This window comes from Chlorocebus sabaeus, chromosome 1, assembly GCF_047675955.1.
Source record: "Chlorocebus sabaeus isolate Y175 chromosome 1, mChlSab1.0.hap1, whole genome shotgun sequence".
NCBI classification, from domain to species: Eukaryota; Metazoa; Chordata; class Mammalia; order Primates; family Cercopithecidae; genus Chlorocebus; species Chlorocebus sabaeus.
The window spans coordinates 50,205,177-50,228,800 of NC_132904.1; the positions used below are offsets into that span (position 1 = coordinate 50,205,177).

A 23,624-nucleotide genomic window follows, 5' to 3' on the forward strand; every position below is an offset into this window, starting at 1 on the left:
ATAGTGCCTTGTTTCCTTGCCTGATTTGTGGATTTCTGACTAAGCATTGCTCAATTTCCTTGGGATTTTATCTGTAGGGATTATTTGAGGCCTTGGAGAATCTGAATTTGCTTCTAACCATTGCCTTGGAGCATTACCAACTTGAGGCCAATTTAAATTTTTACTTGAGGTTTCTCAGTCTACATATGCAGCACTAATTTTAGGGGTCAAAAACTAAATGAAGACCCTGAAGATTTCACAAAAAAAAAAAACTATTAGAACAAACAAATTCAGCAAAGCTGCAATATACAAAAATCACCACATACAAATCAGATGCATACAGTTTTACACTATAAATAATTCAAAAAGGAAATTAAGAAAACAGTTCCATCTGCAACAGTATTGAAAAGAATAAAATGTTCAGGAATAAACTTAACCATGGAGGTGAAAGACTCATACACTGAAAACTATGAAAACGTTGCTGAAATAAATTAATATAAAAATAAATCAAAAGATATCCCATTTTCATGGATGAGAAAACCTATTATTGTTAAGATGCCAGTGCTACTCAAAGCAATCTATAGATTCATCAAAATCCCAAAGATGATTATACTAAGTGAAATAAGCAAGCCACAAATAAATACTGTATGATTCCACTTATATGAGGTATCTAAAGTCATCAAATTCATTGAAACATAAAGTCGAATGGTGATTACCAGGGGACAGGGGAAGGCGATTCATTATTTAATGAGTATAGAGTGTTAGTTCTGCAAGATGGAAAAGATAGGGAAATCTGTTTCAAAACAATGTAAATATACTTAACACTACTGAACTGCACACTTAAAAATAAAGCACAGAGTAAATTTTACAGTTTTTACCACAATAAAAAATAAACCCCAATGATATTTTTTGCAGAAACAGAAACATTCATCCTAAAATTCATATGGAATCTCAAAGGACACTCAAACAGCCAAAATAATCTTGAAAAAGAACAAAGTTTGAGGTCTCAAACTTCATGATTTCAAAACTTACTACAAAGATACAATAATCAAAACAGTGTGGTACTGACATAAACACAGACGTATAGACCTATGACACAGAACAGACAGCCTAGAAATAAATCCTCACGTGTACTGTCAAATAATTTTCAACAAAGAAGTCAACACTTTGTTGAAAGGTTATTAAAACAACAGTTTTTTTCAACAAATGGTCTTAGAAAAACTGAATATCCACAGGCAAAAGAATAAAGTTGGACCATTACGTTACACTGTATACAAAAACAAATAAAAATGAATCAAAGACCTAAACATTAGAACTACAACTTTTATAAAACTCCTCAAAGAAAACACAGAAGAGCTTCATTACATTGAATTTGCAGTGATTTCTCTGATATGACACCAAAATCATAGGCAACAAAAGAAAAAGTAGATAAACTTCATCAACATTGAAAACTTCTACACATCAATGGACACTAACAATAATGGATATTAAGTCTTATTAGAAAGCTATTATAACTAAGACAGTGCGGTATTAACACAGGATGCATAAACTAACAAATCAAACATAATAGAGCCTAGATACAGTCATATATATATTGAAATTTGATACAGGACAGAGGCAGCCCTGATGAATAGAGAAAAAATAAACTTTTCAATACATTGTGTTGGCATGACTGGATATCCATATATATAAAAAATGAGATTGAATCTCTACATCACAACATACATATAAATCTAAAAATTAGAAAAACGCAAATTATAATCACAAAGAAATACCATTTCATACCCACTAGACCAGCCAAACTTAAAAGTCAGTAAATAGGAAGCACTGGTTGATAAGAATGTGGATCCAGGGGCATTCTTACCCATTGCCAGCAAAAATACAAATGCATCAATTTATATTCAGCATCTATTTTGAAAAACAATTCAATTTTACATAGCTTTAGTTTTCTGTTTCTACTTGCATTGGTTCAATTGTATCACCCCCAAAAAAACATGTTGAGTCCTAATCCTCAGTACCTCAGAATGTAATCTTACTAGGAAATAAGGTCTCTACAGGGCAAATCAGGGTGGACCCCAATCCAATACGACCTGGATCCTTAGAAAATTCGAAAATTTGGAAACAAAGACAGACAGGTACAGGGAAAGACTATGTGAACATACAGGGAGAATGCCACATGAAGATGAACAAGGAGATCAGGGTGATGCATCTACAAGTCAAAGATCGCCAGTAAACCACCAGAAGCTAGGAGAAAGACATGGAACAGATTCTCCCTCACAGCCTTCAAAAGGAACCAGCCCTGGAGATACATTGATCTTGGACTTTTGGCCTCCAGAACTGTCAGACAATTTATCTCTGCTATTCAAGTCACCTAGTTTGTCGAACCTTGTCATGGCAGCCCTAGCAAACTAATTTGCTCCTGTAACAAATTATTGCAAATTCAAAGGCATAAAATAACACAAAAGTATCTTATAGCTCTGCAGGTCAGAAGTCTGATATAGTTCTCACTAAGCTAAACCAAGATGATAGTGGGGCTTCAAAACTTTCTGGGAGCTCTAGGGAGAAAATCTACTTCCTTACCTTTTTCATCTTCTTAGAGGCTGCCTGCTTTCCTTGGCTCAGGGTCCCCCTTCTTCCATCACCAAAGTTAGCAAAGATGGGTTGAGTGAGTTCCTTTCACACTGTATTACTCCAACCCTGCTTCCACTGTCAAATCTTCTCTGATCTCTTCTGCCTCTCTCTTCTACTTTTTAGGACCCTCATGATTACACTGCACCCACTCAGATAATGCTGGATAATCTCTTCATCTCAAAATCCTTAATCCCATCTCCAAAGTCCATTTTGCCACGTAAGGTAACATATTCTCAAATGTGTACATCTTTGGCCAAGGTGAGCAGATCGATAGAGCTCAGGAGTTTGAGACATGCCTGGGCAACACAGCGAAACCTCTTCTCTACCAAAAAAAAAAGATACAAAAATTAGCTGGGCATGGTGTCACGCACTGCGGTCCCACCTATCCAGGAGGCTGAAGTGGGAGGACTACCTGAGCCTGCAAGGCAGAGTTTGCAGTGAGGCAAGATCGCACATCACTGCACCCTAGCCTGGGCAACAGAGTGAGACACTCTCAAAAAATATATATATATAGCCGAATGCAAGTTGTATGAAATTTAAGGAAGAGGTGGCCAAACAACGTACTGTGGCAGATGGAGGAGGAGAAATCTGTAAAGTTATCTGCTAGGTAAATCAATGACAGAAGGAAAGATCTTGGTTGTAAAAGAAAATAAATAAATAAATAAATAACAGTGGGAGATAGATACACTCTTCTGCCCCAAGTTCTAAGAACAGGCTTATAACAACAACCTAAATAAGCGCAGATCAGCTTGTAAATAACAACGTGGCCAGGCGCGGTGGCTCACGCCTGTAATCCCAGCACTTTGGGAGGCCGAGGCGGGCGGATCACAAGGTCAGGAGATCGAGACCATGGTGAAACCCCGTCTCTACTAAAAAATAGAAAAAAATTAGCCGGGCGCAGTGGCGGGCGCCTGTAGTCCCAGCTACTCGGGAGGCTTAGGTAGGAGAATGGCGTGAACCCGGGAGGCGGAGCTTGCAGTGAGCCGAGACTGCGCCACTGCACTCCAGCCTGGGCGACAGAGCGAGACTCCGTCTCAAAAAAATAAAAATAAAAAAATAAAAAATAACAACGTGAACAACAACTCCATATTATAAACTGTCAGGAACCACCCACAGACAGAACCCAGTTCTCCCAAAGTATTGTTTACAGCTAACAGTTTTTCAGTTTCTTTTGTTTAAATTGAAAGCCTTTAAGCAAAGCAGGCAACAGCCAGTTCACTTCCATTCTTCCTACTCTCCTTTTGACCCTCCCCTCTGTCTTCAACATATAAAATAAATGTTATGTAGGTACATGAGTTTGAGACCAGCTGCATCCTTACAAATTACTCTGAAATAACTGTATCAGAAGTTTGTCACCAAGGTCATTATAAACTATGCGATTTTCATGAGTCCCTCTTAACTGACTCTCTCTCGCTTCTCGCCTACCTCCTTTAACCAGAGACACTGCCTTTTTTCACATAATTAGAGATACCTGGCAAAATTAAGTACAGCCTTGGAAAGCTATGATGGGAAGTATATATTCTCCTTGCGGAAAGTAAAAGTGGATTAGGAGTAAAGACCTAGGTTCTAGTCTCTGTTTTCCAAATATCTCACAGAATAACCCTGAGCCAGTATTTTTATCTCTCTAGAGTTCAATTTATTTTCCTTGTACAACATACAATGAGCAGATTTCAATTAGATAAACTCTGAACCTGTCCTATATTTTATGTATCTATACAAACATTTATACTGAAATAGGCTTTTTCGGCAAGTATAAATTCTTGCTTTGGATGGGGTGCAGAAGGCAGAAGAGTGTGCTAGGGAAATAAGCTGACTTGGTAATTGAAAGGGAAAAGAGAAAGAATGAGAGAAGCGCCTGCCACTGAGGAGCATAGTCTGACGACAATGAAAAACAAACTTTATGATTTTACTTATGCTTACCTTCTACTAAGTGTATAAAAACAAATTATGGAGATGTGACTATCTAATGCACTATAATGAAAATACTCATCAGCACTGCATCACAGGGTTTGTCAACTCTTATTTTTAAATATGGCCCATTCTGCTATAATGGAGTTTTGTTCTCAACTTATATATAAATTTGAGTATCAGTGTACTGTCTAAAGTCTTCCTAATCTTATTTGTTCCTTAAAGGAGATTTCAACAAGTGGAGATGGTAAAATCAAGAGAGAAAAATCCACAATATCAATAACAAGAAGCAGCCCTCAAATAGCTAGAATGTATGTGGGGAGTGAGTGTCCCATTAGTAATAAAATGCTTTTTTAAAAAATAAAACAAAAAATGGCAAAGAGCGGATTATGAAGGACTTTCCAAGCAAGGGTCAAGGGCATGAACAGTATCCTGTGGACAATGAAAAGCCATGAGAGATTTTTAAAACAGAGCGGGTGACTCTATCAAATCTGTGTTTTTGAAAAATAACACTCATGGCAGAGTACATACTATATTTACAAAATAAAGTATAAAATTATTATGTAGGCTGATATTTTACCACAAAATCGTAACATGAAATTGGAATAAAACACTCACTCATTGAAGCCATAAAATAAATTTCACAAATACTACAGTATTCTTGAAGAAATTAACTGGGGATTATGCCTTGCAAATTCCTTAGGTGAGTAAATAATCACACTTTTAAAAAACTCTCTTTCTTAAGTTCTCACACTACACATGTATACCTTTTTCAAATAAAATTAACACTTTAAGTAATATTTATGGGCATTAGGGCCACGGAATTTTTAAATATTTACCTAACCATTTAGAAAGCACTTAGCATTAAAGGTATAGAAAAATATCTCACACACTACCTTATGCCTTTCAAAACCTTGTATTTACCTACTCAAACACAAAGCGATCTCATTGAAAAGCTAAAAATTGCACTGTAGAATATGCAATTAAAATGGCATAGAAATGTAGCTTGTTCAATTCTGCTCAAAGATTCTATGCAGAAGACTAATTTTTTTTAACTTCCTATTAGTTTCTGCTGATTCTTGGCAGATAAGACTACAAACTCAGTGCTTCTTTCCATTAACCCACCAAAGCAGAACACCATCAACAGTAACTAGATTTGGGTTTCAAATCTCTAAATGCTTTGCCAAAAAAAAAAAAAAAAAAAAACCCTTAGTTAAGAACTAAACTGACACATATAGCATTTAAATCAAATATTATAAATCTAATTATAAAATCAAACGTTTTACAAACATGCCATTATTTTTCAACACAGTAATATAACATCCCAAAAGTTAAAAATTACTTTAAATCTATTATTCTACAATTAAAAACATTTCTATTGATAGACATTTAAGTGGCTTTCAAAGAGGTTAATAAAAACGTTTAAATTCTTAAGGAAATGAAAATGTGACAATTTTATTACCATCCTAAAAATGAACCCCCATATACTTTTTTAAAGTTCTATCCAAAATAAACAGGATATTTGCTCATCTTTTCCAATTACTATACTTGGAAAGTATAGGTTAGCAAGGTCAACATTCAACATTTAAGTAAAACTGCAAGAATTACTGGTTTGTGACATCTTATTTATAGTTTTATTTCTACCTTACCAAAAGTGTAAACTAAAAGAATTTAATTTTAGAAATGGAAGGTATTATATAATTTAATTTTAGAATTAGAAGGTATTACAGAATTCATCTACTAGAATCCCTTAATTTGACAGTATACTAAGATTCAGAAAGGTTCACTGACTTTTCCAAAATTAAACAGTTAAGCCAAAACTCCTCAATCCTCTGCCTATGAATCCAGGACATTTTCCCCTATGACAGGTCCCATCTAAAATCTTTTCATCTTCCTTCACTTTCTGAAACAAGAAAGTGTTTTTACCATTGTCATATACAACACTTTGAAAATTAGAAAAAATCTCCTGATCTTTTACTTCCATAAAAGTACTGATTTCCTCTCAAAATATTTAACATAATATATATGCAAACAAAAAGCACAAATCCACTGTTAGACTTCAGGAACAAGCATAAATAAAAATTCTTGTTATGACAGTATCTGCTTAGTTAAAAATACCCTTTTCTTGCAATGTCAAAATAGAATTATTTTGTAGACACTGAATATTAGGTAGGCATGTATAAACGCTGAACTATTTACATATACTTTAAGTGTGCAAAAATGTTCCTATTAAAAGTAGAATGTGAATAAGGATTTTTCTGCACTAAGAAAATACACCCTTTTTAGAAGCACAAATTGTATTTTCCTCTAATATAAACAATAATTGAAGCTACCTGGTACTTAACACTGCACCTAAAGGTTGAAAAAGGTTGCTGTGATGGAAAGAGCACCACACAAGGATTAAGAAGTCTAGAAATTTTCCACTTACAAAAGGACAGACCGAATTAACACCACCAACAAATTACAATTAAAATATGTTAAACTGTAACTGTTGAGTTCAGGAAAATTGCCCACAAAAGTGATGAAACTGCTAAAACAATTTTCCAGTGTTAAAAAATGCAATGTGTTCACATTTGGTCAAAATTCAAATATTAATTCCATTCTATGAAAATAGTTGATACTACTTTGTTCCATAATCAATCCTCTCAAAACAATTTTTCTTCCGACACACATTTTCCTAAAGTACTGTCTATTACCACTGGTAGTAAACTGAGAAAACGAAAGGTATAACAAAACTTTTTCAAGAGGTTGACCACAGAAGTGGCCTCTGAAGCCAATTCAAGAAGCAAAGTATTGTGTCATTGGAACACTACAGATCAGTGTTCAACATGTCATAAAATCAATGTAGTAGCTTAGAAAATATTTCGAAGAGAAGACAGACAAGAAGTGAAGGAAGAGAACAGAAAAGAAGAGAGAAGAATGCATCAAATGCATTAAGGACAAGAAACTTTTGTCTCCAACATATTGGCTCCCAGTGTAAAGCATATCACTAATCCAAAAATTCTGAAAACCTATGGTTACGCTCTTACTCTCCTACTTAAAACCACTATACTTACCAGTTAGTTGTGCAGAACACAGCATTGAAACCTGAAAAATCTAATCAAATCCCAGAACTACCACTTACTAGACATGTGAAGTTGCATTACCTCTATAAGCCTAGATGTCTCATCTCTAGAGGTTAATGGCACCAGCCAATCACCGTTCTTGTGAGGATTTGAGACAGTATGTGTAAAATGTTTTGCACTTCATAAATCCTCAATAATAGTAGCTATACTTTTTGAGTTTCTTGTTGATGTAGAACAGGTAGGTTTTCCAATACTATATAAAGATGTAATCTCATTTCCTGAGGATGATTTCAATCCCTTTAAAAAAAATAAAACTATGTAAACCTATGGGGAAAAAATAGGTTTTTTTCTATTGGCATCTTTCCAGAAATTACCAAGTTTAAAGTTTAAACTGTTAAAACATTCTCCTAATTATGCAACAAATACAAAGAACACTGAATTAGTCCGTAAAAAATTATATTCACCTATACTGCTGTCTTTTCATTTAACTCACTCTCATTGGCAAAGCTCATCACTGTTCTTCTAACGATAAAATCTCAGATTTTTCCTCTTGATTTTCAATAACGAAACCACACTGATTAAAACTCACAGATGTATCCTCTCATTCTAAAGGCTGTATGTTATCTTTGGGCAGGCATCACTACAACAGCAAACAGATAAATGGCACCAAAAAGATACACATCAGAGTATGCCAAAAGCGGGAGTAGTCAAATCTATTCAACCACAAATGATTCACCTCATTCTTCTGCGAACTCATCTATTGCATATACAATCCTTAAAAAGTGTCATGTGATTAGCGGGCTATTTGATTTCTATTCAATGACAAAAGGTACTTGCTTCTGCATTTTTAAAAGGCTTCCTGTATGTTAAGAATCCTTTCCAGAATAAAACATCGTTTCCTCCCCCTCCCCTCCGCCCCCCTACACACACCCTTTTTCCATTCTGAAAGTTAACATGCTTTCAAATAAGCGAACTCAACTCGGAAACTGCAGCGGTAAACCCGAACCCTCTCACATCCCAGACCTCGCTTTCCAGCCAACATACCTGTTCTCTCGAAATACAAGGCAACGAAGGTCTCCTGAATATTTTGCAACTGCCATAGTAACTGGCTGCAGTTTCTCCTAGCGACACGCAGCTGGACCTCCTCCGGGGTCGGATCACAGGCACTTTTTCTTCGGCGGCACTGGACAGCCGAGGATGAAGAGGCGCTTTTCTGATTTGAAAGAAGTGATCCAACGCCAGGGCCAGCAGGCAGCCAGCGCCCCCCACCAGGCCGGAGAGCAGCGGCCTGAGGGCGGAAGGCAGCGACCCGAGGCTGGTGAAGGAGACCCACCAGACGAAGCTGGCCAGGAGCAGCACCAGGAGGCAGTGCCGGAGCCGCAGAGGGTGCGCGAGCGTCAGCAGCAGCCCCACGCAGCTCAGCACCAGCAGCAACCTGCCGGCCGCCGCCTCCGGAGGCGTGTGCGTGGCCGGGGACCCTGCGTCGCCATCCCCCCAAGGCCAGGACCACCACTGCCACACCAAGAAGTCCCCCAGGTAACAGCAGGCGGGCAGCGCCAGCAGCCACCAGGAGCCGCCGCTCCGGCCCGGGCCGGGTCCCCGCTTGGTCCGGGTGAGGAAGCAGGTGAGGAAGAAGAAGGCACAGGCGATGCTAAAGAGGGGGCTGAGGCTGTGCGAACACACGCTCAGCAGCGTCCGCAGCCAGGCGGCCCCGGCAGCCCAGCTCTCGGGTTCCGCGCCCAGCAGCAGGGCGAGGACAAAGGCAACCAGGGCGCCCAGCGAGAGGCGCGCCCGGCAGAAGGGGGAGCCGCGCCGCGGCTGCTGGGGGGAGGCCGGCGGCGGCCGCAGCTCCACGTTGCAGAAGCGGCAGAGGTGGAAGAAGAAGCCGCGCGGAGGGTCCTGCCGCAAGGGGCTCACGCAACTCTTTACGTAGCCGTTCCTCAGACTCTCGGGGGGTGAGCCGGCCCCATCTGGCTGCTGCAGGGACCGCATGGCTTTGGCGTCTCGCTCGTCCCTCCTCATGGCTGAGGCCGGGGGTGGCCACGGGACTCAGCACACCCCGCTCCTACCGTAGCGGCCGCTCGCGTTCCCAGACCCCAGCCCCTGCGTTCGGGGCGCCCTTCGACTCACAACCCGTCAGGGCTGCGCCCGCCGCCCGGGTCCGAGGTCCCCACCTCGCGGACTGAGGAGCGGCGGAGTCCGGGACATGCTGGCTGACGAGAGGGGCAGAAGGGGCTTCTCTCCAGGACCAGTTTGGCTGCCGCCTCCTTTTCCCTTGGGCACCACTCGGGACTGGAGACTCGGTGTCGCCTCCCAGCTCCGCTGGCTGCAACAGTTACCTCACGGCCCCAGCCTGGTCCGTTGGGCGCGCGAGCAGCGGGCGGGCGCTCCTCCCCCGCGGCTGTCGCGGCCGGGCGCGCGCTCGGCGCGCGCTCGTGCCTTGTCCCGCCGCCACCCGCGCCGCCGTCACCCAACAGGGACGCGAGCTGGGACCCCGCCGACCCGGCGTGCCCGGGCCGAGGAGAGCGCGGCGGCGGCAGTCCGAAGACCGGCCGGGACTAAGAGAGAAGGACGAGGTCTTCTTCGGATGGGAGGGGCAAGCCCGCCATCCTGGGACCCCAGGCGTGCAGGTTCTCTTTGAGGGTAAGTCACAGACACCCAGCCAGAATCCCACAGGTCACTACTGGGGTCGTCGGGAAAGAGGGCGTTTGTGGTCCCCAAGGGGTGTGCTTAGTGGGGATGGTGAGCTAAGGGTGGGAGGGGCGGGGCGCAGTCTCTGACCTCAGCCCCGTTCAGGGTGAGTCCTCAGACTGTGACCAAATGAAGGCCAGCCAACACCAAGACCATGGCGAAAAAACCCTAATCACTGTGGCTAGATCTGGCCTCCAGAGCAACGTGGATTCTTGGGCCACGCAGCAGGCCCAGGATCCTTGCAGTGGCTCTTAGAGAGGAACGTGTACGTGGAGTACACTCTGGGAGCACTCCACGTGCACGTTCTTGAGGGTTGCTCAAGAACCATCTTCACAGGCGAGGAACCAACGTCTCGCCTTCCATTTTTCACCCTTGCCATACATATCTACTGGTTCACATCCCGTATCCCCTTCCACACAGCACAAATTTGCTGTCGCAATTGATCTTTGCAAATTGAAGGCTTTTTCACTGTAACATGTTCCAGATGGGGGAGCGGGGAGAACTAGGAATCCTCTCCAAGACCACTCCCCAGTTTGGATCAGCTGGCCTTGAAGGAAGCCGAATAAGATGCTATTTGTGAAGTACTAGTGAAACTAGCAACGTTAGGAAACACAGACTTGAAAGTGAGAATAAACGAACTTTGCTACACCAAAGAAACTGCTCTGGAATCTAACCAATCATAACCGCCTTAGAGAGTGAACTGTGTTTCCCTCCCTAAGCTGTCACTTCAGCCTCATGACCGGACTGCATTTCTCAACGAGCTAATTTCACATTTTTCCAGAGAGATGAGAAACCTTACTGTGTGGTAAATCCCACAAACAGGCCCATTTTTCACCAATTAATCTCTGCCCACAGCCATGACCTAAAACAGACCATTTTCGTATATGGTCGTAGTTCACATGCATAGCAAAAGTCACTGAGAAATTAGCACAAGAATTTAACCAAAATGAAAAAGTTCCAGAATTCCCTTTCCTTTGCTTTTCCTTTTCTAATGCATTACCCAAATGCTTGTCCTAAAAGATAAAAATTCAAAAGGTCTTTTTATCCCCATGACAAAAGAAAAAAATGTTCATTTCAGCAAAACTCAGGAAATACATTTTTATATGATGTGCATAGAACTCATTACCACCAGTTGAAGATTCAAGTAAAAAACAATGGATACATTTTGAGTTTGTGCAAAAGGGCATGACAAAACTAGCACCAGCATTATTGAAATTCCCGTTGTAAATTCCATAGGAAATAATAAATTGATTTGGAAATTAGAACAAATTCAGATTAAAAGGTGTGTGTGTGTGCTTGTGCGTGTGTGTGCATTTAATCTGAAGTTGTCATCTAAGGTAGGATTGGCATATGGTCATGGAAACGGTAGGGGAGTAGAAATCCAGTTTTGTGAGTTTTTGTCTGGGCCTAGCCATTCATACCCTGACATTAAGCAATCCTATAACTCTTACTGGCCTTGTTCTTTTCAAATATAAAATGAAGCAAATAATTTAGCTAACCTTTGAAATCCCTTCTAGTCTTAAAAACCTCTGATTTCTGTATGCCAAAGATACATAGGCATCCTTAAGACACACCTTTCAGGTTGCCAATAGTATAATAAGAGTAAGAGCCAAGAGCAAACTTTTATATTATTTATACTACCAAACTCTCAGTGTTGACAAGTAAAAATAAAGGGATTGTATCAAAAGACTGTTTTCTGAAAAATAAAATCCAAAGCTCTCTTCACAAAATTGTCTTCTCAATTTTCTAGCCGCCTTTTAGCTGTCATTCAGGTTTTTATAAGGCTACAAGCCCAACTCTTTCAATAACCCATACTCGGAGTGCATCCCTCTGAAGGCCAACCTAGCACCTGAGAAATTTCTAAAATAAAATGTAAGGACGTGACCAAAGACCATCAGAAGTTTACTTAACTAAAAATATGCAGAAAAAGAATGAGCTAGCTATGTTTATAGCAACTCCCTTCTCTGTTTACAGTCTTTGTCAAAGATTATTACTAGGCCGCATTTCTTAGAGGTCAAATTATTTAATTATTCCCTTGCCAAACTTAAACAAACAATAATTACTTAGTTCTTTAGGTTTAAGAATTTATGACCATTAACTGTCATTAAAAAAAAACTAAAAGTCACAGTATACCTTTGACTTTTCCCAGCGCTCTACCCCAGCCTCATTTTACCTGACTTTGCCTTCCCTCACGTCTTTTTTTTTTCTTTTTTAATTATTATTATACTAATAATTAAGTTCTGGGATACGTGTGCAGAACGTGCAGGTTTGTTACATAGGTACACACGTGCCATGGTGGTTTGCTAAAGCCGTCATCTACATTAGGTGCCTTACCTCACGTTTTGACCCATGATCTCTCCACTTCTTAATGAATCTCTCCCCTCTCCTGGTTTACCATGACATGGGATCCTGGGTCTTACCACCCCACTCCCAAGTCATTTTAGGACAATGCAAGCCCCTGTGTATTTCTTTTTTTCTAATTTCTCAGGATAAAGTGGTCTGACACATTTTAAATATCAAAGAAACTCAGAAATAGGCAGTAAATTAACCAGTATCATTGAGATTCCACATTTATAAAACTAGAGTCATCCCTGAAGATACATGCAAAACCTTATAAGGTTTTTCAAAGAATTAAATAATTAACAATTACAACCTTATATTTAAAAGTAAAAATGTACAAGCTTTTCTCTAGCATAAAAAAGGATCATTGTTTTCCGTGTACAGTGGCAACTCTGTTGCCTAAGTATGTTAACAATACCTATGTTCCTTCCAGCTAATACTCATCTCAGAATCTGAGCCTCATTTTGACTCACTCTTTTAGTTCCTTTCAACAAGTAGCTATTTAGTTCCCGCTATATGCCGAAGCTTTGTGCTAAATGCTATTTAGAACATTTTTTAAAACTGTAACAGTTCCTTCAGAGCTTTCTCAGAGCTGCAACTTTATCTAAGAGATAGAACCTCTGCACATAGACTATTAAATAGCACAAAAGAATAAATATATGATTAAGAACTGTTGAGAGCGGCCGGGCGCGGTGGCTCAAGCCTGTAATCCCAGCACTTTGGGAGGCCGAGACGGGCAGATCACGAGGTCAGAAGATCGAGACCATCCTGGCTAACACGGTGAAACCCCGTCTCTACTAAAAAAAATACAAAAAACTAGCCGGGCGTGGTGGCGGGTGCCTGTAGTCCCAGCTACTTGGGAGCCTGAGGCAGGACAATGGTGTAAACCCGGAGACGGAGCTTGCAGTGAGCCAAGATATGGCCACTGCACTCCAGCCTGGGCAACAGAGCGAGACTCCCTCTCAAAAAAAAAAAAAAAAAAAAAAAAAAGAACTGTTGAGAACAATGTATTAGGACTATTAAAAAAGAAGAAAATCATTTTCTTCTAGGGTGCCCCCACTGTGTAGTTGTCTCAGCTTTTTCTCACAGTTTCTCATTCTTCTAGTTCCATTTCTTTCTCTTACAGTCTTCCTTCTTTCTCTCCCCAGCATCTGTCCAGATGGCTGTCTTCTGATCTCTCTCCTCTTTCCCCTGACCTCTCTCTTTCATCTCTGTATTATATTCCCTAACTTCTTTTACTTCTTCAGTTTTCCTACGTACCATCCCCCCTCCACCAGCATTTAATCTGTCTCCATTAATGAATGCATTCATTCATTCAGTATTTATTATGTGCCTGGTGTGCTAGATGACAAAGACGTAATGGTGAAGATGTGGTTCCTTAGTCTAATGAGAGCAAGACAGTAAGAAGACTATTACAGCCCGTTGTAACAGAAGCTGTGATACAGAGGTAATAATCCTCAGTGTACTCTGCGATCTCAGGAACCCAGACTGCAGTAGGAGTAGCAGGTAAGGAGTAATTCTCTGGAGGACTCAGAGAAACTGATTTCTAGGCTTGATATTAAAAGGTAAATGGAAGTTACCTAAGTAAAGTAAGGAGAAAAAATAATCTGGGCAAAGGAAGCAAGCAGTGCAAAAATCTAGAGGAATGCAACTATAGTGCATTTGGATAACTCAAGTATCCTATGGCGTAAGTGTAAGGTATGATGGGACTACAGAGATGGAGTGGCCCTACTAATGGAACTGGAGTTTGTTACCATTTGTTACATAAAGGTTTATGTTCTTTTATCGTATTTGCTTATTTACATGGCTACCTCTGCAATATATTCTTCAAACAAGAATTCTCTCTTATTCAATCTTAGCTCAATCTTCATGCCTAACCCAGTACTTAACCTACAGCAAGTCCTCAGAATTTTTCAAGTGTGTTGATATTTCTCAAAACTGTTTTAATAAATCAGACTTTAAATGTACTTCCTTTGATTTTTAGCTTTATTAGTCAATGACTTTTAATAGAAAACTCAGAATATAATAGAAAAAAACTTTTCATATTGTAATTTTAAAATATTTTTAACATTAATTTGCACCAAATCACTAAAAGAACCCTTTTTCCTAGATTTACAAAAACAAAGTTACACATATGTTTATGTTGTATTTCACTTTCAACATAAAATAAATGTTTCAGAGATGTGTGGGTCATTTAACTCAAGTGACAGTACCTGGATTATTTGGCTGTGAAAGCATATATTCTAGTACTTTAAGAATTTTCCTCTTTCCATTTCCAGTTTTCAGAGCAACAATTGTATCTCTGACATAAACTTACTATTATACTTTTAAAATATAACAATTGGTAAAAGTATTAAATCTATAACGATTACCCTAAAATTTCCTGAATTTTTTGTTCTAATTCTAAAACCTGAACCTTGAACAATAAACAGCAATGCAGACTCTTTCCAAGTTTTCTTATTCCCTCCCTAGACAAGCAGGAGTTTCTTCAGCTCTGGCTATCCCAGCAGATCTGAAGGATCACAGCCACGACGGTGGCAGACTACCGTTGACACTGAACTTGTGGTTAATTGTGGAGTTCTGCCACAAAACCACCTCACTACCACAAACTGGATACTTGCCCAGGAAAGTGACAAACTGCCAGGCCAAGCAATCTACAGGAGGCAGCAAAAGCAAACTGCCTTTTCCCCCAGAAAGCAGTCATTTCTGGATTCCAAATGGAGCCAACAAGCAGAGTGCACCAAAAAAAAGATAGATAGATAGATAGATAGATAGATAGATAGATAGATAGATGGATGTATATAGATATATGTGTGTGTGTGTGTTTCTCCAGTAAGCCTACTTAAAATGTATTCATGCAGTTTTGCAAGAGGAGCTCAAAAGGGATTCATCTAGTTCATTATCATCATCGAAAAGTTTGCGACTGTTCTTTTCATTAAAAAATTTTTAATAAGTATGGAATTGGAAATGAATTATAGTTATATTTACTGTTAACTGCTAAGTGAAACACCTACATATTATCATTGCAAATAAGAGTAAATAATGTGACTTTGTGTGTGTTACTAAGCTGCGCACAGCAGCCCAGCAACTCTGAGAACTTCATATGAAAGGCCAGGCAGCATGTTGTGAAGGAAGGAAACTTTAGCGTCATTCTGATCTAGTTACCATTTGTAGCTACATGACCTTGGAGGTTACGTAAAGTCTCATGTTACCTACCTCATCTGTGAAATGGGGATAACAATGTCTACCTCTTGCCGGGCGCGGTGGCTCAAGCCTGTAATCCCAGCACTTTGGGAGGCCGAGACGGGCGGATCACGAGGTCAGGAGATCGAGACCATCCTGGCTAACTTGGTGAAACCCCGTCTCTACCAAAAAAAAAAAAATACAAAAAAAACTAGCCGGGCGAGGTGGCGGGCGCCTGTAGTCCCAGCTACTCGGGAGGCTGAGGCAGGAGAATGGCGTAAACCCGGGAGGCGGAGCTTGCAGTGAGCTGAGATCCGGCCACTGCACTCCACCCTGGGCGACAAAGCAAGACTCTGTCTCAAAAAAAAAAAAAAAAAAAACAACAATGTCTACCTCTTAAAGAGTTATTATGAACTAAATTAAATTACAATGCATAAGGTAACTAACAAAGAGTAGATGCTTAGTAAATGTAAATTAGTTTATTTTTCTTACATCTATCCTTTTCCTTACCCTCCCACATCCCTTCAGGACTTCATAGGATTCTGAGTTTCTCCAAGGAGACCTCCAGATTATATTATCTGTTGAACTCTTTTTAAGCCTTACTTTCAATATTACTTTATTCAACTAAGTCTGCCTTTTTACTACACAATCAAGTAGATAAATTAGCTCCCTTTCATCAAAAAGTAAATGCTTCAGAGATGTTAGTGCCTCTGTTCTAATTACTATAAATGCAGAAATGTTTTATATGTTAAATTTTAAGGAATGCATACATAATATTATCTTAATTTTATGGCCCTACATATCTTAGATCTTATTCTGCAGAAAAGATGTTGATTTAGGGCCTATGTGTTGTAACATGGAGAAACAGAAAAAAAAAAAAAAAAGCCGTAACCAGTTTCATTCATATTAGCATTAAACATAGGGAAGACAAGAAAAGATTTATGTTTGCAAACATGTATTCATTTATTCAGCATATGCTTGACACTACTCAGATACTAAAGGTACAAATATGAATAAGAGTCCCTGCCCTCAGTTTGGTAAAAGAGAAAATAAGTAAACAAATGCAGTACAGTGCAAAATGCTCTAACAGAGTTCTTATCAGGTACAGTGATAGGACATGGAGTAGTTCATAGATGAAGAGGTACTAACCTAGGTATTGAAGAATAGGAGCTTCCCAGGTGGACAAGGAGGAGGGAGAGTATTCCATACAAAGAATAGTATTGCAAAGCCATTGAAGCATGAGACATCATGGGCATTTCTGGAACTGTAAAGAGATTAGTATGATTTGTTGGGGGCGGGGGGAGATGGAAATGGAAAAATGAGACTGGATAGATAGGTGGAAGCCAAATCATGGGAAGCCCTATAGGCCATTCTGAGAAACCTGGACTTTATTCTGTAGGTGATAAGGAACTGTTAAAAGTTTTAAAGGAGAGAGAAGTCTTGATCAATTTTTATTATATTTAATTGCAATTTAATTATTTTTCGAAACCCAATGCTGATATTGAATGAAGGTTAATTTGAAAGAATGTAAGACCAAAGCTAGAAAAATCATTTAAGAAACCATTATAGTTGACCAAATGAAAGATAAAGTTCTGTAAGGCAATGGCAGTAGCAGTACCATTTGGGAAGGAAGCATTAATTGAATTAATAACAGCTATAAAACTTTCTTATCAATTCCATAGATTTGGAATGTGGGGAAAAGGAGACTGTGAAGAGGGTTCCCCAGGTCTAGCCTAGGTGACTGGAATATCTTGAAACCATTGAGCAGGATAAGAAGTACTAGAGGAATAATTGAGAGTAAACATTATAGATTTCCTTTTGAACAGATTGAATCCAAGTGGGAATGTTTCTTGGCCATTGGATGTATAAGTCTGAAGCTCAAGAAAACAATCTGGGCTAGAGGTATAGATTGGAAGCCTGTAGTATATATGGAGAAGGAGAACCCTGGGAGAAAAAGAGATGTCCCCTATTAAAGTATATAGTGTGAGAAAAGATTTGTTTTTAAACTCGGGAATACCAACATGTAAGGGACGAGGAACTAAAGAATTGCTCAAAAGAATGACTGAAAAGGAAGTAGCAAAGCTAGAAAGAGAATCAGACAGGAGTGGTGTCACAAACCAAAATGAGGAAGTTTCCAGAAGGGGGACCAAAAAAACATAAAATACCACATTCTAAAAAGATGTGGAGAGGAAAGTAACCACGGGCATCAATGAAACCTGACAATGACAAGTTTCGTTGTCAACCTTATGTGGAACAGTTGCCACAGTTGGGGCAGAAGCCAGATTGCAGTGGATTGAGGAATGAATTAATACTTATTTTGACATTAAGAAAAGAAAGTTTCATTCTAGAAAGTTTGGCCAGGAAAAAGCTTTACCTTTAGTTTCATTATTATTTTGTTAGTTTTAGTGTAAAAAGAAAATTTGAATAGTTTATTGATACAATATGAAGTACACATACACCAACCTTTCTCCTGTGTAAAAAAATACGTTTAAAATGACAGATTCCCCTTAATGGTATGCTAACTACAGTCTTCCCTGCATTTCTAGAAATAGATATGATAAACCGACACTTATTTTGTATTCACAGTGGTGTCCTACAAATAAAAGAGTAAAAAATATGACAGTGAGGCTACAGATTCTATATAATACAGAAACAAATATAAATGTCTAGCATAGCTCTTAGAGGTTAAAATAACTAAACAGTTATTATCTGGCTTCAATGAGTCATACAATCTTATTCTGATTCTGTTTTTCTTGTACCCCTTTGAAGTCAGTGAGAAAGCTCCCTTTTGAAAAGATTCAGATGGTAAGATCATTGAAATGATCTTGTTCAACATTCTTTGTTTAAAATCACTATATTTTTACCAGCTCCAGAAATAATAAACAAACAACTAGATCTACTAATGAAAAGCAAAATAAAGACTTGTACATTTACAGAATTTGTTTAATGTCTAGTCAGATAATTCAGACAAAAGCAACAGTATTTTATGTCATTTTCCTGCTAAATGACCAGGATTAACTGCAGCGCTCCAGTTCTTAACCTAACATCAATCTTCACTAGAATTATGCTTGGACTGTTCCCAGTGACAACTCTCTAGCATGGTTTGGTGCTTTGGTAACTATATTAAATATAAGTGCAAACTGTGAAAAATAACAAGAACCCTTATATAAATTCAAGGTTTTAATACTGTATTTTGGGATGTGTAATCATGTTTGAAAGGATGACTAACATCCACTCTAACATGAACAACACTTTAAACAAGTCAAAACTATGGCTCTTTAACCAGTGAACTTCATGGCTATGGCTGATTTTATTCCTTAGAGACCCTCCTTTTTACAGGTGAAACGGTTTACATCAGATTTCCTCTCATTATAGCCTCTCAAATGTTGTCCAGACAAGCAAGCCACTCTCTTTAAACAAATACCAGCCAACCAGGAAACCATGAGGTTTTATTGTGCTGTAAAATAGACCAGATATTTCTAAACCTTCATAGGAATGAACCTGACTAAATCTTTACTAAAAATGGTTTCAAAATAAACTGTGGGCTCCAAGTTTCTCTAATGATCAAAATTCCTTCATCCTTCATCAATCTCACTCTCAAACTCTTTACTCTTCCAGAGTTACACATTGCAGGAAGTTTCTCTGGCCACATGTTCATAATAATAACTAAAGGCTCCACTTCTGTTTACTTACTGGGATATAAGAATGAAGGTATATATTAGCTTTATTCCCTGCATACATTCACATTTGTCAAAATTCTGTTTCAAATTTTCTTGTATACTACCAGCCCCTAAAACATGAGCTACCACTTCTTGTATCATGGGCATAGAAAGCCTGAATTTTGGCTAGGCACAGTGGCTCATGCCTGTAATCCCAGCACTTCAGAAGGCTGAGTTAGGAGAATAACTTGAGGCCAGGAGTTCAAGACCAGCCTGGGCAACATAGTGAATTCCTGTCTCTACAAAAAATACAAAAATCACTTTAAAAAAATAAGCCTAAATTTTACGAAGAGTTAAGTGGGATCTTCACCTTCAAAAAGCATATCCCCTTTGATTCCATTCAGCAAGTATTTATTAATTTAAGCCCTGTCCTAGGTACCCTCGAAAAGTAAGTGTTGCATGCATTTGTGTGTTGCGTGTATGTGTACAAGTGTTAGGATAGAATCAGTTGTAAATGGTCAGTGGGGAACAAGAAATACACAAATAACTATAATACAAAATGGAATATCCTGAAACAGCAGTCCCAACCTTTTTGGCACCAACGACTGGTTTTGTGGAAGACGATTTTTCCACGGCCCATGGAGGATGATTTCAGGATGAAACTATTCCACCTCAGATCATCAGGCATTAGATGGAGCATGCAGCCTAGATCCCTTGAATGCGCAGTTCACAAAAGGATTCGTGTTCCTATGAGAATCTAATGCCTCCATTGATCTGACAGGAGGTGGAGCTCAGGTGGTAATGCTCACTCGCCTGTCACTCACCTGCTGTTGTGCAGCCTGATTCCTAATAGGCCATGGACCAGTACCAGTCTGGGGGTTGAGGACCCCTGTCCTAAAAGATAGCCAAATTGCAATGAGGATCAGGAAGGGTGACATAAAGTAGATGAGATTTAAAATCTGTCTTAAAGGATGGATAGGATTTAGATATAAGAGAGGATGGCATTGCAAGGAAGAAAAAAAGGCATAAAAATGAAAGTGTTCATGGAATCATTGTTTTATCAGAAGATAAAGTACGAGAATGATAACAATAAAAATATTATAAAGCAACTACAGCATGTGAGGTCCTCTAAGCCTCTTACTCTCATCCTCACAACTATCTGCCGGTAGAAATAATAATCCTCATTTTTACAACATATGGGACAATTGAGATTAAGTAATTTGTGGGGCAGAAAGATTAAGTAATTTGTCAAAGATTACACATCTAGTAGTTGGTGGAGCCAGGATTTGAAACCAGGTCATGGAACTCCAAAGCTCTATGTGCTTTCCATTATAACAGTAATTGTTAAACTTTGGTACACAAGAATCATCCAGATAACTTTTACCCAGATGATAAAAATGCAGTTGCTGAATGCTAACTCCAGAGATTCTGATTCATTAAACCCAAGATGGGACTGAGGAATCTGCATTTCTACCAAGCACCTCAAGTAACCCCGAGGCAGGAGGTCTAGGAACCACATTATCCTGAGGTAGACCAGCATAGTTTCAAATAGACCCTGGAATAGATTTGAACATACTTAATGATGAGTGTTATGGACTAAATTGTGTTCATTCAAAATTGGTATGTTGAAACCCTAAGCCCAATGTGTCTGTATTAGGAAATGGGGCCTTTAAAGAGGTAATTAAGGTTAAATTAAGTCCTAATGGTGGGGCACTAATCCAATATGACTGATGTCCTTATAAGAAGAGAAAGAGACACCAGGGATGGAGAAAAAAAAATATGAAGACACAGCAAGAAGGGGTGAAAGCTAAGGAGAGAAGCCTCAGGAGAAACCAACCCTGCCAGCACCTTGATCTTGAACTTCTAGCCTTTCTAGTCTCCAGAACTGTGATAAAATAAAGTTCTGTTGTTTAAGCTACTATGGTGTTTTGTTATGGAAGTCCTAGTAGAGTCATACAATGAGTTAAATTAACTTCCTGCTTATCCTAATCTATTTACATCTGTCATATATCAGGAGCTGTCCTAAAGAAGATCCCTAATTATCATCGCTATCATAAAAATTCACATTTATATGGCATTTTATAATTTACAAAGCCTTTTCACATGCTCTGTTACACTTGAACTTTGCAACAGCCTACAGGGTAACCAAAACTCAATAAGGCAATAAGGTTTCTTACAAGTTGTAGAGCTGAGTTCATGTCTCCTTACCCCAAATCCTATGCTGATTTTTTCTACATCACACTCACATGCATGTGCATGCACACATATCATGAAGTATGATTAATATATAAAAGACCCATCTAAGGATATGTCTTTCTTTAGAAAGAAAATGCCTTTACTTGATTTTCTAGTTACATAAGATACAGTTTCAAGAATTTAAGAGATGTGCCAAAATGGTAGTAGCATAGATAAGAATACGGTACAAGATTCCTAATGTTCAGTTTTCTTTTCAAACAATTGACTAGGCAGTAACAAAATGGTCTCATTTATATGAATTAAGATTATGCTTTTGCTCCTTCATGGCACACACTTTTTCAGTGGTTTTCTAGCAGTGTTTTGCTCAAATGCCAAGTGTTATAAATTTGTAGACTGCCAGACTATACAAAAGATTACCAGTTAAGTAATAATAAAAACTGTAAATAGGGGGGAAAAAAGTGAAAGAACAGTTAGAGATAGAGGAAGTGATTCCTTTACTTTCATTTTATTTTCCAGCACTTCCTCTTTATTTAAGTTAGCAAAAATAACATTTTTTGAATTGGTATTTGCAGAAAACAGTTCATAGAACACAGTCAACATTGTATACTACATTTCTGTAGATCCAGTACAGGAGGTAGATTCTAATTCTGTCTTCCTCATACCCTACCATTTTATTGCTAGCTAAGGTCTTATTCCCTGGTGGCATTGTGTTAGTTTGTATCCTCTGAGAAACAAATGCCAAAACAGAATTAGACGTGCAAGTGACTTACTGTGGAAAATGCCAATGAAAGGTAAGTGGAAGATAGCCAGAGGAAGTGGAGAGAGTCTTCAGACTGTGATACAAGTCTCACAATAGGGAAAGTGGCGGAAAGGAAGGAGGATTAGGTAGAAAGAGCCTTATACGACAGCATCATTCTAAGAAAGTGTCAACCAGGCCAATGTGGAGTCCTCAAGCCGAAGTCACCTGTTAAAAGGAGCCCCTCATCTCACAGGAATGGGCCTACATTATACCCCTGCTGTTATTGACTAGGAGAAGCCCAAAAGAAGTATTGCCTCAGTACAGAAACAGGGGTAGATCCAGAAGAGTAAGGGTCCAGTAGTTACTTATGCTCCCTATAGCAGAAGATTTGAGTGACAAATTTTCTTGAGACAGAGTTTCGCTCTTTTTGCCCAGGCTGGAGTGCAGTGGCGCGATCTCGGCTCACTTCAACCTCTGTCTCCCCAGTTCAAGTGATTCTACTACCTCAGCCTTCCAAGTAGCTGGGATTACAAGCGCACGCCACCATGCACAGCTAATTTTGTATTTTTAGTAGACACAGAGTTTCACCATATTGGCCAGACTGGTCTCAAACTCCTGACTTCAGGTGATCTGCCTGCCTTGGCCTCCCAAAATGCTAGGATTACAGGTGCGAGCTACCACACCCAGGCTGAATGACAGATTTTCTTGATTCCCACAGTCCACCTCTTTCTCTGGACAGATCTGCTTCTCTATGCAAATTTAGGGAACACATCCTCCATGTTTCCTATAGACTTTTCTTCCTGAGGGAAAACTTAGAAGGAAGTTAGTGAGATGAATTAGAGCCCCATTGCTGCAGTTGGGCTTGAGACTGCAACAAGGTACTTAACCTCTCCCACCTCTATTATCCATTCCAAGTCCTCTCAACCTCAGCTATCACCTTGGCAAGTAATGGAAGCCTACCTTGTGGTGTGACCCAAACCTTTATTCCTGATGAGTCTGAGCCCTTGGCAGTCATACCCTTTTCAAGTCAGAGTTGTACATGTCCTTTCACAGCTACGATGGGCCAAAGGAGTACCAGCAGGCTTCCAGGTAGATCACATAGGAGTTGCATACATATTCCTATCCATATTGTCTATAAGCAGCACTACCTCCTCCTGATGATCAGGGAGTCACCTGTTCAAATGTTTTTTGTGTGGTACTCTGTACCCATAGATCAGACATTCTTTAAGCCCC

At 39.4% G+C, this 23,624-nt stretch overlaps 1 protein-coding gene and 1 long non-coding RNA gene across 5 annotated transcripts in view; one reads left to right on the forward strand and one right to left on the reverse strand.

Annotated features, from left to right (window-relative positions):
- Positions 1-9,970, reverse strand: part of PDE3B (phosphodiesterase 3B) — a 258,881-nt gene extending 248,911 nt beyond the window's left edge. For all 4 annotated transcript variants that reach the window (XM_073018078.1, XM_073018074.1, XM_073018068.1 and 1 more), the window contains exon 1: positions 8,628-9,970. In XM_073018078.1, coding sequence (XP_072874179.1) covers positions 8,628-9,605 — 978 coding nt within the window. In that variant the 5' untranslated portion in view covers positions 9,606-9,970. The remainder of the gene's footprint in view (positions 1-8,627) is intronic.
- Positions 9,971-10,034: 64 nt separating this feature from the next.
- The window catches only part of LOC119624490 (uncharacterized), an 86,853-nt gene continuing 73,263 nt past the window's right edge, over positions 10,035-23,624 (forward strand). Inside the window, exon 1 of the long non-coding RNA XR_012093685.1 lies at positions 10,035-10,226. This is a non-coding gene — a long non-coding RNA (uncharacterized lncRNA). The remainder of the gene's footprint in view (positions 10,227-23,624) is intronic.